This window comes from Mesoplodon mirus (assembly GCF_964341445.2).
Source record: "Mesoplodon mirus genome assembly, chromosome: 16".
NCBI lineage: Eukaryota > Metazoa > Chordata > Mammalia > Artiodactyla > Ziphiidae > Mesoplodon > Mesoplodon mirus.
The window spans coordinates 2,848,048-2,864,346 of NC_138992.1; the positions used below are offsets into that span (position 1 = coordinate 2,848,048).

At 45.3% G+C, this 16,299-nt stretch overlaps 1 protein-coding gene across 6 annotated transcripts in view; it reads left to right on the plus strand.

Annotated features, from left to right (window-relative positions):
* PTK2 (protein tyrosine kinase 2) overlaps positions 1–16,299 on the plus strand; it is a 250,919-nt gene that overhangs the window by 121,394 nt on the left and 113,226 nt on the right. For all 6 annotated transcript variants that reach the window (XM_082601577.1, XM_082601574.1, XM_082601573.1 and 3 more), the window contains one exon: positions 12,290–12,344. In XM_082601577.1, the coding sequence (XP_082457703.1) occupies positions 12,290–12,344 (55 nt within the window). The remainder of the gene's footprint in view (positions 1–12,289; positions 12,345–16,299) is intronic.

Sequence of the window (16,299 nt, forward strand, 5' to 3'; positions counted from 1 at the left end):
TTTATTTTCATTAACAATGGTGCAACTTTTTGCCAACACTTTTCCTGGCCATATTATTACTGAAATTCTTGTGCTATTTGGAAGATGTTACTACGGTGAAGTAAAAGGTTGTCCATAAGTACTCTGCAATAATAGAGACTTGACATGGCTTTGGATTTTATTTGACTTTCCAGGTTAGCCCAACTGCTATCACACGGTGAAAGTATAATATCCCACCATTTTGAAAACAGGATTTTACAGGGGAAGTACGGTCATTTGAAAATAAAAGTAGGAGTAAATATTTGGGGGAATTAGTTATGGAGCAGGTCCGACCATTTGCACTAATAACTGGTGGTAGACGTGATAGTTATTTTGCAATCACACAAGCCTCCTTTGTCCCAATTGTGACAAGTGAGGTAGCGCCCCGGGCAGCCTGTCTCGTTGCGAGGCGGATTCATCCCTTGATTTCTGGACCTACTGTATTAGCATAATGTAAGTTTCGTGACAGTGTGCCGTGTATAAGGCACTCACTAAATATTTGTGGTTGTGTGTTTATGGACACATCCATCACATAATGTTGTGCCTCCTAACAGATTAAATAAGGATAAAACACGGAGTTGTTAGAGTTGAATGAAAACTTTTAGAGATCAATTGGGATAGCTTCGTAGGCAGAACGATTATAAGTAGAATTTTCCCTGCCCTTCAGTTGACAGCATAGAAGCAACAGTATCATTAATAACATTAAAAAAAAAACCCCAAAAACCAACATTCACTGTGGTTTAGGTGGTTTAGGTTTTTGTTTAAAATTGCCAGTGGGCATGTCAGTCGCAGAAACAATTTTGTGTTTGAAGGGGAGGAGGGTAAGTTGGTTGGGGCGTGTTGATTTTCAGTTCTGAGGGAACATTTGTGTTATTTAAATGAAAAAGGAAACAGAAATGTTGGTTTATTTTCTATGTTATAAAATCACTAAAACCACAGCTTAAAGAAAAATCTCTGATGGTAGCCAGTGCCTAGATCTTGGTTTCTCATATCATTCTTCAATGAAAGGAAGCAGGACTCCTGATCCGAGGGGCAGGGGGAGATGTATGATGAGCCTAGAGCATCTTGTAGAGCTGGAAAGGAGCAAGTGCTCAGAAAAGCAGATGGTGGGGCTCTGTCAGAGCATCAGATTGGAGTCCCAGTGACCAAAGGTAGGGCATTTGGGCAACAATGAATGACTTAGTTTTGGGTTATAGCCCAGAGTATGAAATAAATATCCATGGGCCTATATGAATATAAATAATTGAATAAATAAATATAGAGAGAAGTGATCAATCTCCCACATAGAAAAATTCTAAGTGATTTATATAGATACAGCCTGAGGAGGCAGATCATAAAAGCCCACCCTGTAGTGTGGGCTCTGCTTAGTGACATGTGTCTAAAGAGTACAGTGTGGAAGGGTGTGCAAGTAACCTGACCGTGGAGCCATCTGGCAGGCGCTCCCTCAGCCAGGTGGTCAAGGTCAGCATCAACACCAACAGTTATGTTGATGGCATGTGTGCCCTTGATGTGATCTGTTGAGAATGACACTTCATCTCTGTGGTCTGCTTCCCCAAGACCTAAAAACCCAATCCAGACTTGCGAAAAACAGGTAATTCTCAGATGAGGGACGTTTTACAAATTACCAAACCAGTACTACTCGAAACTGTCAAGATCTTTAAAAACAAGGAAAGTCTGAGAAAGTGACACAAGCCAAGAGGAACCTAAGGAGATGTGATGATTAAATTGGATCCTGTGAAACAGAAAAATGACATTAGGGAAAACACTGATGAGATTTGAAAGTGTAGGGTTTGTTAGTAATGATGTATCAGAACCGATTTATTAGGTATGACAGAGGTGCCATAGTAATGCAAGGGAAAGCCAGGTGTGGGCTATTCAAGGGACTCTCTGTACTATCTTTGCAGCTTTTCTGTAAATCTAAAACTATTCTAAAGTAAAAAGTTTATCTTGGGAACAGTTCTCAAAGCTTTCTGAGATGCTCTTCCCAGGTTATAATCCTCCAATGTGGCTCAAATAAAATTTTCCATTTCTTAAAAAAAAAAAAAAAAAAAAAGAGAATTGAAGAGGAAAAAGCCAACAGGTACTTAGAGATGATCTAAAAAGGTGAATCGTTGTGCGAAGTTGGAGAAGGAGGGCCAGGTCAGTGGCTTGCATTGTAGCGTGCCCGGCTGTCAGAGAGTTGTCCTCAGGGCCACTGTGATGTGGACTGTGTCCCAGCCTGTCTTTGTAAGAGGCCCACGTCGGAACGGGAAGGGTAACTGAGCCATGGCAGCTGGGTGAGAGCCAGAGGTGTCATGGGAATGAAGAGAACAGGTACCTGGGGGAAATCTCCGTGGATAATACATTTGCATGTTTTTGGCAACAAGAAAAGTCTGTAAAAAGAAAGAAAATGAAGAAGCAGGTATCCATCAAGATGGATTTGGAGGTATATTTGGAGAGAGGAGCGTTAAGTTCAAGATTTATATGAAATGAGAGTGAAAAATTGCATTAAAGTTGGTGTGAATTTGGCTTATTTCTAAAAATTACAGAAATGGAGGCGGCAGGAGAACAGATATGTGGAAGAGGGCCCACTGGAGTATTAATCAGTCCCTCAGAACGTCAGAGTGTCTGCGGGGTCAGTGGCATGGAAAGTGTGGGAATCACCAGACATGATGACTAGTGACTATTGCCACCTGCAAACAGAACAAAGCAGTACAGTGTGATTTTGTCAATTAGAGGCCTCCTTAGAGGATATTGATGAAAAACGGAATTATGTTATTCCAAAAATGGCCATTTTGTATTAGTTATTCTATATGTAAGATATTTAAATTAAGTAAACATGATGGTTAAGGAAAAGAAGGGGCAGTGTGAGAGGCTTCCAGTTCCCGGCTGTTACTGGGCTGGTTTGCTGTACCTGCTCTCTGAGGTCCTCTCCTTCTGCCTCGCCATAGGGGTCCTTCCTAATGGCGTAAGGTGTGTGAATTCACTGCCCCATCTCAGCGTGAGAAGTGGGGCGATGGACGGGGCTCTTGCAGCAGGTTGCTCGCTTGTTGGCTGGCTCTTCCACTTACTGTCCTGGATCAGCAAAGCCCTGGGTTTCTGTTTCCAAATCTGTACAGTAGGGACCATGGTGATACCTACCTACATATTGGGTTGATGTGGGGAGTTAAGAGAGAGAATCATGTCAAGAGCTTAATATAGTGCCCAGCGCTGAATAAATGTTGCCCGTAATTATCGTTGGGATCATTAATTATCCGGAGGAGAGAGTTTAAACACCTTCCCATTTGAGGGCCGTTTTATATTCCTTTTGTAAATTGTACTTTTCATCTGTTTTCCATTATGTTTATGTTTTTTTCTTGTTGAGATCTTTGTCACACTAACCCGTGGTTCGTAATATTTGTTGTATATATTCTCTCCCAATTTGTCTTTTATTTATTTATTTATTTTTGGGTGCGTTGGGTCTTTGTTGCTGCGCGCGGGCTTTCTCTAGTTGCAGTGAGCGGGGGCTACTCTCTGTTGCAGTGTGCAGGCTTCTCGTTGAGGTGGCTTTTTTTTTTTTAACATCTTTATTGGAGTATAATTGCTTTACAGTGCTGTGTTAGTTTCTGCTTTATAACAAAGTGAATCAGCTATACATATACATATTTCCCCATATCTTCTCCCTCTTGCATCTCCCTCCCACCCTCCCTATCCCACCCCTCTAGGTGGTCACAAAACACTGAGCTGATCTCCCTGTGCTATGCAGCTGCTTAAAAATATGGAGCGCTTCACGAATTTGCATGTCATCCTTGCGCAGGGGCCACACTAATCTCTGTATCTTTCCAATTTTAGTGTATGTGCTGCCGAAGCGAGCACTGCAGTGGCTTTTCTTGTTGTGGAGCACGGGCTCTAGGTGCCTGGGCTTTAGTAGTTGCAGCACGCGGGCTCAGTAGTTGTGGCTCGCAGGCTCTAGAGCGCAGGCTCAGTAGTTATGGCGCACGGGCTTAGTTGCTCCGTGGCATGTGGGATCTTCCCAGACCAGGGATCGAACCCGTGACCCTTGCATTGGCAGGTGGATTCCAGGGAAGTCCCCACTTTGTCTTTTAACTATGATTATATAGCTTTTCATCATACAGAAGTTTTTCTTTTTTAACGTGGTAAAATCTGTCCGTTATTTTCATTCTGGTTGTGCATTTCAAGACCTAAGGTTTGTTTTGAAAGTTTTGTGGATTTATTTCTATTTTTACATTTCCAAATGTGTGGATATTTTTTGACTTTTTGTTTTAATAAATAAATAAATTTATTTATTTGTTTATTTATTTATATATGGCTGAGCTGCGTCTTTGTTGCTGTGCGCAGGCTTTCTCTAGTTGTGGTGAGCGGGGCCTACTCTTAGTTGCGGTGCACGGGCTTCTCATTTCAGTGGCTTCTCTTGTTGCAGAGCATGGGCTCTAGGCATATGAGCTTCAGTAGTTGTGGCTCGTGGGCTCTAGAGTGCAGGCTGAGTAGTTATGGCTCACGGGCCTAGTTGCTCTGCGGCATGTGGGATTTTCCTGGACCAGGGCTCGAACCTGAGTCTCCTGCATTGGCAGGTGGATTCTTAACCACTGCACACCAGGGAAGCCCTGACTTTCTTTTTAAAATTAACTTCTAGCTTAACTGCATTATGATCAGAGAGTATGGTCTCTGTGATAAGAGTTTCTTTGGCTTTTGTTGAGACTTTCTCTGTGGACTAGTGTAAGATCATTTTTCTCCAGTCATTTATTAGAAAGAAACTATAAACATAAAAAAAGTTGAAGAATCTCCTGTTTTTGGTCTTTTCTAGTTTCACCATGTCTTAGGCTTGGATTTCTTTCTTTTTTTTTTTTTTTTGCGGTACACGGGCCTCTCACTGCTGTGGCCTCTCCCGTTGCGGAGCACGGGCTCCGGACGCGTAGGCTCAGCGACCATGGCTCACGGGCCCAGCCGCTCCGCGGCATGTGGGATCCTCCCAGACCGGGGCACGAACCCGTGTCCCCTGCATCGGCAGGCGGACTCTCAACCACTGCGCCACCAGGGAAGCCCTTGGATTTCTTTTTTATAAGCCCAACTTGGAACAAGATGTATTTTCCTGATTTCTGTGGATTCATGGTTTTCATCTGGAAAATATATGCCATTATCTCTTTAATTGTCAACTGTATGTTTCTTCAGCCTTTATATCTCTTAACATCTTTCATCTCTATTTCTTGTGGCAGTGTGTGTGTGATTTCTTTAGATTTGTCTTCTAAATCCTTAATTCCCTTTTAAGTAGTGTCTTCTTGACATACCCTGTCCATTCGGTTTTTCACTTCACCATATAATTTTCACTTCCAGAAATTCAGTTTCCTGTGATGTGTAATACGCTCTCCGTTCCTGGTAATCTCTGTTGCTCACGTATGTGATTGTGCCGTTTATTTCTTCAAGCTTTTCATGCCAGCTGTTTTGTGCCCTGTATCTGACAGTGACTCTGGGGTTGCTGGTCTGTCTCAATCTGCTGTTCCTCTGACTTCCTGAAGCTCCCAAGTGTCTTGAATCAAAGCCTGGTGGCCCAAGACTGCAGAGTGGGCATCTGACAAGAGCCAGGGAGTGAATGGCACAACCCACCCTCCCTCAGGTCCCAGCTCAGTCCAGGTCCAGCATCCCCACCTGCGGGCGGCATTGGGTCAGCCCTCTTCACCTCCAGCACTTTGGGTGTGTAGGGTGGGGTCCTGCAGACCTACTTGTTTATTACTGTGTTGGTTAAACATTCATTGTTGTAGCTCAGCCTGTCTTCTGATAGCAGTTCTCTTTTTCTTAAAGTATATTGTTTAGAAGTTCTTTTATATGTGTCTTTGGTGGTAAAATTCTGCTCTTGTCATCTTGTAGTTTTCTTTATTTCACCTTGTTCTTGGAAGGTGAAGATTCTTTACTCCTTCGCAATTCTAGTTTAATCGTGATATTTTCTCAGTACTGTCCCCTGGGTTCTGTCTTCCACCGCAGCTGTTGAAAAGGCCCACCCAGGGCTGTGGATGAGGTATGGCTGAGAAGTGGTTCTCCAAGCACACTGAGGCTGTCCTGCCCCGGGACCAGCAGCCAGAGCCTCCGGGGGGTCAGCATTCCCCTTTCCCACTGGTTTTTGCTAGTAGCCTAGAGGCACTTAGAAGTGTAAATATTTTCTCAGTATGGAAAAGAATTATACATGAATGCAGAATGTTTCTTGTTAGTTTATTTTAGGGTTCTGGTTTTTCTTGCCAGTAAGGAGGAAAACTGTGAAATAGTCCATATAGTTGCTTAGTTTTGCCAGAAAATGTATGGACAGTCTCTGTAATTTATAATATACTGAAGAAAACTACTTCAGCTTTACCACATTTCAAAATAACTATTTTCAATTATGCAATAAATAATCAGGCCCAACTTCAGAGAGTGGGAAAAGCACTATCTAAAAACATGTGCATTTTTTCTTTAAACCAACTAAAGAGTTAATTAGTCTCTTTTTTCTATGTCTTTCCGACCCTGGGAGGACCCAGGTGCCTTTTCTGTAGGCAGAGGGGAAGTACTGGCTGTCAGTCTCCAGCCGCAGGCCCAGAATGTGGCCTCCCGGGGTCTTACCCTGCAGGGTGCACTCTGGAGTGTACTCGGGTGGCTCTTTTATTTAGGCCTCCTGTAAATCAGCGACGGGAGTCAGATGAGATGTGTTAAGAAAAATGTTTTGTTATCAAGCTTAAAAACTGCATTGCTGACAATGACAGATGAAACCAAAATAAGCTAATAATACAGTGTTAAAATTATGGTCCCTAATGTGATATCGTAGAAGGAAGACTCTTACGTACCAATGATTCTTCTTCACCGTACAGAGTTATACTGTGAAATTATTTTAAACGCATGGCGTAACTTTTCAGTTCTGCTCATTGAGTGGTTTGCTTTCTTTAGAAATTCAGTTTTAATCATCTTTGCATTCAGTGTGCTTTGCCGTAGTTGTTTGTGTAACTGTGTCTCTTCTCTACTAGAGTAAAAGCTGTACTGATGTAGAGACCTGCTGGTATTCCCAGCACTTAACAAAGTGTCTGATGCTTATTAGGCATTCCATTGAGACTTCTGTGATATAAAATTAGCTGAGGTTAATTCTAATTGTGCATTGTTTTCATTCAGTTTCAAAAATTGTCTTTATTGTCAGTAATAATCTAGTGCTTTTTTTAGCTGCCTGTAATAATTTATCAGTGAAGGGGATGCTCACAGATTTGGCATGAATTGATTGACAGTGGCTTAACTAAGATAGAAGGTACTTTCTCTTTCACATAAAACAAGTGCTAGGCAGTGAGTGCTCCTCATCACCAGGGCACTAGGCCCCTTGAATCTTGCCACCATCATCCATAACTGCCACCTGGTAGCCTAAGATGGCTGGTTGACCTTACCTGTCACAAGGAGGAAGAGATGGACCTTTTCTCTCTCTCCCAGCCCCCTTTAAGGACACATATGTGCAGATAGTGCTTTCCCTGAGAGGGACATTGGCTGAAACAGTGTCGCATGGCCACACCTGGCTCCAGGAGAGGAAGGCAGCATCACCTGGTGTACCTGGCCAAAAGATGACTTCTCATTACTCGGGTTGAAGGAGAGGATCATTAAGAAGCCAACAGCAATTTCCATTGAAGTTAGAGAATTTTAAGTTTTATCGGTTTTTAAGAGGCTTAAGGTATCATTTTAGAGGTTAAAGGACCTCAGTGATATTCTTAATGATACTCAATTCTTGAGAGTTTTGGGATGAGGATAAGATAGGGATACTGTATGAAAACGTGCGTTGTAGTTTTATTTTAAAGTCATTTTTGGTTGCCTTTTTTGCTGGGGCTTTAAATTTATGAGAGTTACATCCACAAAATATTAATTAGTTAAAGCCAACAGACAAAGTCTGAATCTTCTCAGAAGTAGTGCTGAAGGAGAGATAAGTTTATACTTGACCTGAGAATTCACTTATAAGAAGCTTAATATATGTAAATAAAGCTATTCAAGCCTCAGGCCTCCCAAGGCGTGCTGTGTCATGGGTTTTGGGCGTGAACGCACGTGTGTGCAGGACAAGGCCCCAGGCTGGGAGTAGCTAGGCGGACCGAGTGCGCTCTAGAAAGATCCATCGGGGAGCTGGTGCGGGGTGTGGACTGCTGGGCAGCGCCTCTTCCCCCTGATGCGGGGGGGCGGCGCCTGCTGCCTGGACCATCTACGGCGACTGTGGTCAGGGGAGCGGGAGGATGGCGCAGTCGTTGGGGGGGGGCAGAGCTCCGAGGTTGGACAGAAGGGAAAGAGCAAGACGGCCTCATCAGCCAGCAGTGGTCTGAACGTTTCATTAGAAGGACAGAGGTAAATTAAACGTTAACGCAGAAAATTCTGGTTTAAAATTGATCACAAATACAGTTTTAAGCCCCAGACACCCTAAATCTCAACGAGTAACTTTCCGGGTTCTGAGAACGTGCTGTCTGATGGTGCCTGTCACGCGCTTGCACAGCTCGGGTCAGTGTCTCACCCGAGGAAGAACCACAGGGCAGTGACTCCCCTCTCCCCCTCCCCCACCCATATCTAAAGTGATGCCCAGTGTGGGGAAGTGGGGGAGCACAACAGGCTTGCTTTCTTTGAAGCTTCAAATCAGAGTGAGTTGCATCTTAGAGAAAAGTCGGAGGAAGAGTTACTGGGAGATCTGCTCCCGTGCACGAGCAGCCCCAGCCCAGGCTCCTGTCTGGCCCCCACTCCCTCCTGTGGGATCCGCGGTGGTCTTGCTGAGCGGGCCCCCCGGAGTCCCGGGCAGTCGTGGTTGTCCCTGTGGGGCTGTGTGGCCGGGCCCACCGCCCTCTCTGAGGAGCCCCGGGGGCCAGGGAGCCGAGGCCGAGATTTCCTTGCTGTAAGCCCGCGCCACCATCGCAGCGCCCTAGGCTGTGAAGTGTCCTGTCCACCCAGCCAGCGCGCGCGCCCTTAGCCCTCGTGGCTCTGAGCACCTGAAGTGGAGCCGGTGCAGCTGGGAACTAGATTGTTAACTGAATCTTAGCTAATTTAAGTGTGAATCCTTCATGGGGCTACTCTTGTGGACAGTGCGTTCTCACCTAATATTAATATCTCGTTAACTGCGCGTGTGGGTTAAGAAGGTTCCTTTGAGCTCACGTGGGAAATCTGACAGCCTGATACTGGAGTTTGGGAATTGGGGGGTGGCTGTATCCTAAAAGTTTCATGAAAGCTAGTTTTAGTCAAATGAGTTTACCTGTATTTAGGATCTACCGTTTGATAATTATTTACATAGTAAAGAATTGCCTCGTTATAAAGGCCAATAGTTTTATTTTGTTTGTGCCACATCAGTAGTGTTTACTGTTTGGTTCACCTTACCTCACCGCTGTGCAGACTTTGGGCTCCAGTGAGTTTTATGTCACATAAAGCTGAAAGCTAGCCTGCTGCCCATCAGAGAGCTCATCGTAAGCCAGTGCCCGACACGGGCTGGAGGGAGGTGGCCACGTGTGAAATGGGACAGCCTGTGTGGCCCTGCCAGGCTTCCTGGAGAGTGCGGAATGCGGATGTCTCAGGAGGCTTTCCCTAAAACCGTGAGCGCAGCGCCTGAGGTGTTTCCCAGTGTTCTCCACCGCCAAGCCTCGTAGATGGGCTTCTTGGTAAAGTTAAATCAGAATGTGTGGAGGGTGGTGGTGGTGGTATGGAATTCTCCCAGCGATTCTGTGTACTTTAGCCTCATTTTTATTTTCTCACTTGCCATGTGCCCCATTTTAAAGGGTTCTAATGTATGGGCAGGTGTTACAGACTCATTATTATTCAAAGGTAGTTGGACAAACTAAACTGCATACTTGCTAAACATTAGTTGGCCTTAGCTTTTTCTTTCCTTAAATGGAGTTGTCCTCACCTTGGAAGTAAAAGTAACACCTAGTAATAGGCTTTATTTTCACACAGAAAAATTCAACCCCCTTGGTCCATCTTTAATTTTCCCATTTGTGACAAAAATGAGTATGATACATTTTCTACTTTCCATTGGACTCTAAGAAAAATATTGGGTTGGCCAAAAAAGTTCGTTTGGGTTTTCTGTAATATCGTATGGAAAAACCCGAACGAACTTTTTGGCCATCCGATAGCCACAGAGCGGTGTTGAGTAGTGGCAGCTGATGGTCTCACCGTGGGGAAGAGGCCATCCCTGGCCCTGGTGTTCCCTGCCCCCCATCCAAAGACCTCCGTGGCCAGCTGCCTCCTTGAGATCTCCACCAGGAGGTCTCGTGCACCCTGCTCGACCCCTCGCCAGAAGCAGAAGTCCCAGGAGGCGCCCCCGGGCCCCCGGCCTTCCTCTTCCTGGTGCCTCAGCCTGCCCTTGTCACCGTTCACTCAGCGCTGCTGGCTCTGCGTGCAGAGCATCCCTGAGTCTCTGCTGCCCACCCTCCCTCCCACCGCCCTCCTCCCGGCTCCCGGCAGAGCTTCCCTCCCACCTGCCTTACGGCCTGTGTCCTCCCCTCCTCCCTACAGCATGTCTGCTCTTGGCAACATCAGGTCACGCCTCCCTCTGCTCAAGACAACGGCTAGTCAGGCCTGTAGACCAGACTCTCGCCGGACAGGAGGGGTGTTCCGGGTGTTTCCGGGGGAAGGGGAACTACCCGTATAGAGTTCTAGGGTTGGCAGCAGGGATTAGCATCCCTATTTTACACGTGGGTCACTGAGGTTGACAGGCACGAAGGCATAGCCAAATCCTTACTACGGCAAAGCCAGGATTCCAGTGCCGAGCTCCCTCTGTGAAAGTAAGTTCTTTTTATTATGGAATAGCTGCCTGCAAAGGAAGATAGGGAAGAAAATGCTCAGGAATAATGCCTCTAAGATTCTAGGGTGTTGGTTTATCTTTTATGTGCTTATTTTGCTACTTCCCATAGTGATTAGCACACAAATCCTTAACATGAAAAAAGTTCCTGTCTTTTTAGGAGGCAACAAAAAGTGGAAGAACTTGGGTGGACGCTTTTCCCTGTTCGTATCTGAAAAGATAAGGGAGGGAAGTTATAAACAAAAGAGGTTAGAAGAATAAATGGAAAGCCAGGAGTTGTATGAATTGGCTGATAAGTAAAACCAGGAAACTGTGTGTGTCACAGGGGCTGAGGGAGGGTTGTGTGCGGGGGTGGGGTGGGGGTGGGGGTGGTGGTGAGCACTGCCAGTATCAGCATCATCGAGGGAAAAGGATATGAGGACTGAGACCGGGGCTTAGCAAGGAGCTCGTCGGTGTAGGTGCTGACGGGTAGAGGGTGGACTAGAGTCAACCATAAACTCTGATATGGTTTCTGTGGTTTCATTGGTAATACCTGCTAACTTACAGTTACGTGTGAAGAAGTCATCCCTGCTTTATTTTTTTAACATACTTTATATTCATTTTATTTTTTTATGTAATCCTGAAAAGGTACCTTTATGTCTCTTTTCTCCTTCTTGATCCTTTTATATTTTCCATGTGTCTCCTGATAATCTTTCACGTCTAGAGGCTTTATTTCATCTTACTAGCGCACGATTGCCCTCTAGTGGCCAAGAGCTTGGCTCACTTAGTTCCCAAAGTAAGTAGAAAATGAGAGTGAGCCGTTCTTTGCATCGGTTTTCTTGGCCGGAATGCGTTGAGGCTCTTGTTACTAATGATTGATTTTGTAGCTTGATCTAAAGAAAATGACGGGATTTTCAGCATTTCCACACATTCAGCTTTTTGACCTTAGGCCACTCACTTAATTTCTCCTTTTTTGTTTTGTTTCCTGTGTGAAACTGGGAATATAAACATTGATTAATGTTAATCAAAAAGTTTATTTTTAAAAACAGTCAACTTTTATAAAAAAATAAAATAAATAAATAAATAAAAACAGTCAACTTTTAGGATTAATCTAAGGTATTTACACTTCCCTGCTATATCCCAGATCTTTCCCTAATCAGGCCAGTCTACTTTGTGTACAAAATACAGCATTTCCCAGTTGGAATCGAGGTTTATAAGGCTAACCTTCAAACAGTGTTCCAAGAAGAACAGTTTGTTTACATGTTGTAATTTACAAAGAGGCAATACTTTAGAGGGTTTACAATAGTAAGACTTAAGAAAAAAAGACTTTCTACCTAAACCAACTTGTATCAGTGTTTCCTGCACAGATCTAGAAAATTACTTGTCCCTACTACTTGTTCCATGACTGTGCGGGTACATTGGAGCTTTATTATACTTATTTCCTTCTAGAATAACGTGTGGAAGGGTAAATAATTTAAACTGCTTTTATGTTCTTGCGACAATGTCATGTTATTCATTCATTTGGTGGTGTTATTTGTTAATACACTTCTTTTTATATTTCAGAAAAGATGTTGGTTTGAAGCGATTTTTTCCTAGGAGTTTACTGGACTCAGTCAAGGTAATTAGAGTCTGCTTTATCGTAATAGGTGACCGTGTTAGGCAGACACCTCCCCCGTGCTATGCGGTTTTCTCCTTTACGTGAAAAAGTCATAATATAAAAAGCCGACAGTTATTCTAGTCATACTGATGGCAAGTAGATTTTTAAAGGTGTAGCATTCTGCCAGAAAACCATGGTTTCGCTTCTTGATTGTGAGTGCACCCGGCTAAGTACAACACCAAGAAAGCTGCGTTCACAGCGGTCCTCATCACCTAAATCTTTACAGTCTCGGGTATTTTGACACACAAAAGTAAAGAAGCGGCACATAAAAGAGCCGTAGTGGCAGCCGTAGCGTGTGTGCGCGCGTGTGTGCGCATGCGTAGTAGTGTGTTCAGAAGGCCTGTCTTCTCTTGTTTCGACCAAGGGCACTCCTCCCCGTTAGTAAGTCTTGCAGGACACCAGTTCCTGTCTCTGCCTGTAGCTCCCACTGCAGGGGAAGGGACACCGGGGACCTGGGGTGTGGTTCCCCAGCCCATCCAGAACATGGTCCAGTGTGGTGTGAGGACGCAGCTTTGGATCAAGATACAGTCCAGCTCAGCTGAGCTCTGCCATTTCCTAGCCTCATGGTTTTGGACCTGGTTTCTTATTTCCACAACAAAGAAAACAATATTTCGTAGGGTTGGTGTGGCTGTTTAGCAGATCAGTGTGTGTATATGTATAAATTACTACCACAAGTTTATAAACTGTGGCTGTTACTGCTCTGACTTTTTATCACAGAGCACATGTTCCACACTAGAGCAGCCATGTGGAAGACCCTCCCACTCACTGAGGCCCAAGTGGGATAAGACAGAAGACAATGGTTCAGAAACTGGCTCGGAAGCCAGACTGCCTTGGTGAAAGTTGTGACCCGATCACCTTGAATCACTTGGGACTCAGTTTGACCTGGAGAGTGAGGCCCTGGTGTGGGCGCAGAAGCCCACCCTGTGCATCGGCCTGCCCTTTGCTGGGTGAACCCAGGGGGAGAGGCTCACAAGTGTAAGACACCGTTCTTCAGGGCATTTACCCCATCATTGGACAGAGAAGTGCACCACCCAGTGTAAAAGTAAAAAGCAGGAAAGGATAGGAAAATGGCTGTATCACATTAGTCAGTGTTCAAACGTTAGTCCTGGGGTGGCCTGAGACTTACTGCGAAGCCTCCTTAGAGCTGTGTGTGGACAAGCGGTTACCACAGGGGGTATGACTGCTGGCATTTGGGCACCCAAGAAGTTATTCTATATTTAAAAACCATCCTCATACTTCAAACAAGCCACCCCAGGTCCAGGTCACAGGTGCCATGGTGTAAGTGTAGCCAAGGTGAGAAGGCCCCAGGGAGGTCCCCCATCGCCGGCTCTTCTAAAGCTCAGCCTCGGCGTCCTCTCCCGTACAGACTGCTCACCTCCCTGAGGGGGGCAGCAGCAACCTCCACCTTAGGTCCTGCTCAGGATCTTCATTTTTAACTTTACTTTCTCAGGTTTTAATTACTAGATATTTACTTGTTTGCATGTTGTCTGCCTGCTTCACTATGTTTTAAGATCCACGAGGACAAAGATAACATCTGCCACGTTCTCTGCTCTGAACCCTGTGTTTGGCATAGTCCCGGGCACGCAGTAACATCGGTAGATCTTACTTAAGTGAAAAAATGCGTGAATGAGTTTAAGGGGCACTTGAAAGATGACTGGACGTAGAGGAGGCACTTTCCAGGTCGAGGGTGCCATGCAGAAGGAGGCGTGAGAATAGCACAGGTGATACTCCTTCACAAGACAGAAGGATCGGAAGGCTGGAGAAGCTCGTTTCCCTGGGCAACGTCCCAGGGAAACGTCCCCGTTCCTGCACAGGACTCGTCCCCTCCAGGTGTCTTTCAGGCTGTCCCTCAGGACCCGGCCTGACCAGCCTTCCTCATCCTGAGCCTGCTGCCAGCCCTGATGCGCTTCTGCTGCTGTTTGAGCTCAACCTGGCAGTCAGGTCAGCCCTGTGACTAGAGCTCAGACACTGTGGTCACCTGTGTGGATGTCAGTACTCAGATGAGAGCACGTAGGGGCCCTGGGTGTTCATGGCAGGTGTCATGGCAGGGGAGGGACATGGTCACCTTCTGGACTTTAGACCATAAACCTGACAGCAGCCTGGAGGACAGATCGGAAGCAGAAGCACTCCAGTCAAGCAGGGTCGGAGGTGATTAAGGCGATCAAGGTGTGCAGCGTCAGCCCTGGATGCAGTGGTAGCTGAGCCTCGTGTGTGCGCACGGGGAGCGGAGGGGAAGGAATTGACCCTCGGTAGCTTGAGAAAGCTTCGCGAGCCAGACAGATAGCACTTGTGTTTTCTGAAAGGTTCAGTTGCTGCTGATTTTGATGCGAGCAGGGAGAACAGAATTGACTTCTAGCTTCTGTTTCTTAGGTATAGATTCGTCTAGTGTTTCATTTCTCACGTGCTTTCTAATATAAAGGAAATCTTTACTTTTGTAAAACAAATAATGTATATTTGGCTTCTTAAATAGCTTAATCAGTAGCTCATATCCTTATGCCAACGTTTTTTCACCTTCTATGTAAATTCTTTCAACTGATTGCCATCAGACTCTTGTGGGTATGACTGACATAAACGTGTACCCATAGGTATGTAACAGCTACAGTACAAATTAGGTTGTGTTCAGACAGTCTCCTTTTCAAAACTATTGCCAATGAAACTTCAACTAACAAGAAATTCGCATCAGCTTCTTGTTTCTCCCGGACTAGCCCTATAGAATGGCTAGACCAATTAGTATTTGCTTTTCCAAAGGCCGTTTTGTCTTATATGCCTTCTCCCCTTCATATCTAGATTTCTAGAAGATCACTTGTAGTTAATGCTCACATTGAAGGGTTGAAAGGTTACCTTATATTTGATGGCACTTAAGCTATGATTGATGGATGGCAAAACAGGATTGGGGCCCGTGTGCCCGATTACTAAGAATAATTTACAGGACATTTAACTTTTCTGACTCTTTGATCTTAGTAGTGCCAGAGGCACATTTGTAAAAACACTGCACCAGTAAAACTAACAAGTCAGTCCCAAGCTGAGGATAGTCTACAAAATTGACAGCTGGGCGATGGGGAGACATGAGTAAAAGCAGTGTGGGGTCCTGGAGCAGTGAGAGGGCGTCAGCAGGCAAACTAGGGGGTCTGAGTAAAGTCCGCAGCTAGCGTGTGCTCTTGTACCAACGTTGGTTTCTTCATTTTAACGGATGTGCCAGTGTCGTGTGAGATGTTAACGTCCAGGGCAGGGGGTGGGGGGAGGCGGGCCCTGGCGAAGGGCAGGAATGCCGTGCTGTCCCTGCAGCTCTTCTGTAAATCTCAAGTTACGTTGCAAATAACATAGCCACATTTCAACTTCTTTGAGTGTAATTCACAGTCGAAATCTAAGTTCAGAACTAGAAATGTCGCAAGATCAGTAGTTATCAGTTGTTTGAAGTATCTGTACTTCAGGATCATAGGATGGTTTCCTAGGGTCCTACAGGAGCACTTAGTTTAGTCATCGCTCCCATCCCTGTGGTTAGCACGGAAGTGCCTGGCTCGGCAGTCATTCAGCAACCAACTCCTGGTATCTGCTGTGTGCCAGGGAGAGTGAAGCCTGGTGTCAGCACGGAAGTGTCCGTCTGGTCTGGGCTCCTCTAAGTAGGGTGGAGAAAAAGCGCGCTTCAGACGTACACACACACACACACACACACACACACACACACACACACACACACAATGGAATGTTACTTAGCCATAAAAAGAAGGAAATCTTGCCTTTTGCAGCAATGTGGATGGGCCTTGAGGACATTGTGCTCAGTGAAATAAGTCAGACAGAGAGAGACGAATACTGTGTGACCTCACTTATATGAAAAGAAAAAAAGCCAGCTCATAGATACAGAGAACAGGTTATGGTTGCTGGAGGTTGGAGTGGGTGAAATGGCTGCAGGGCTCAA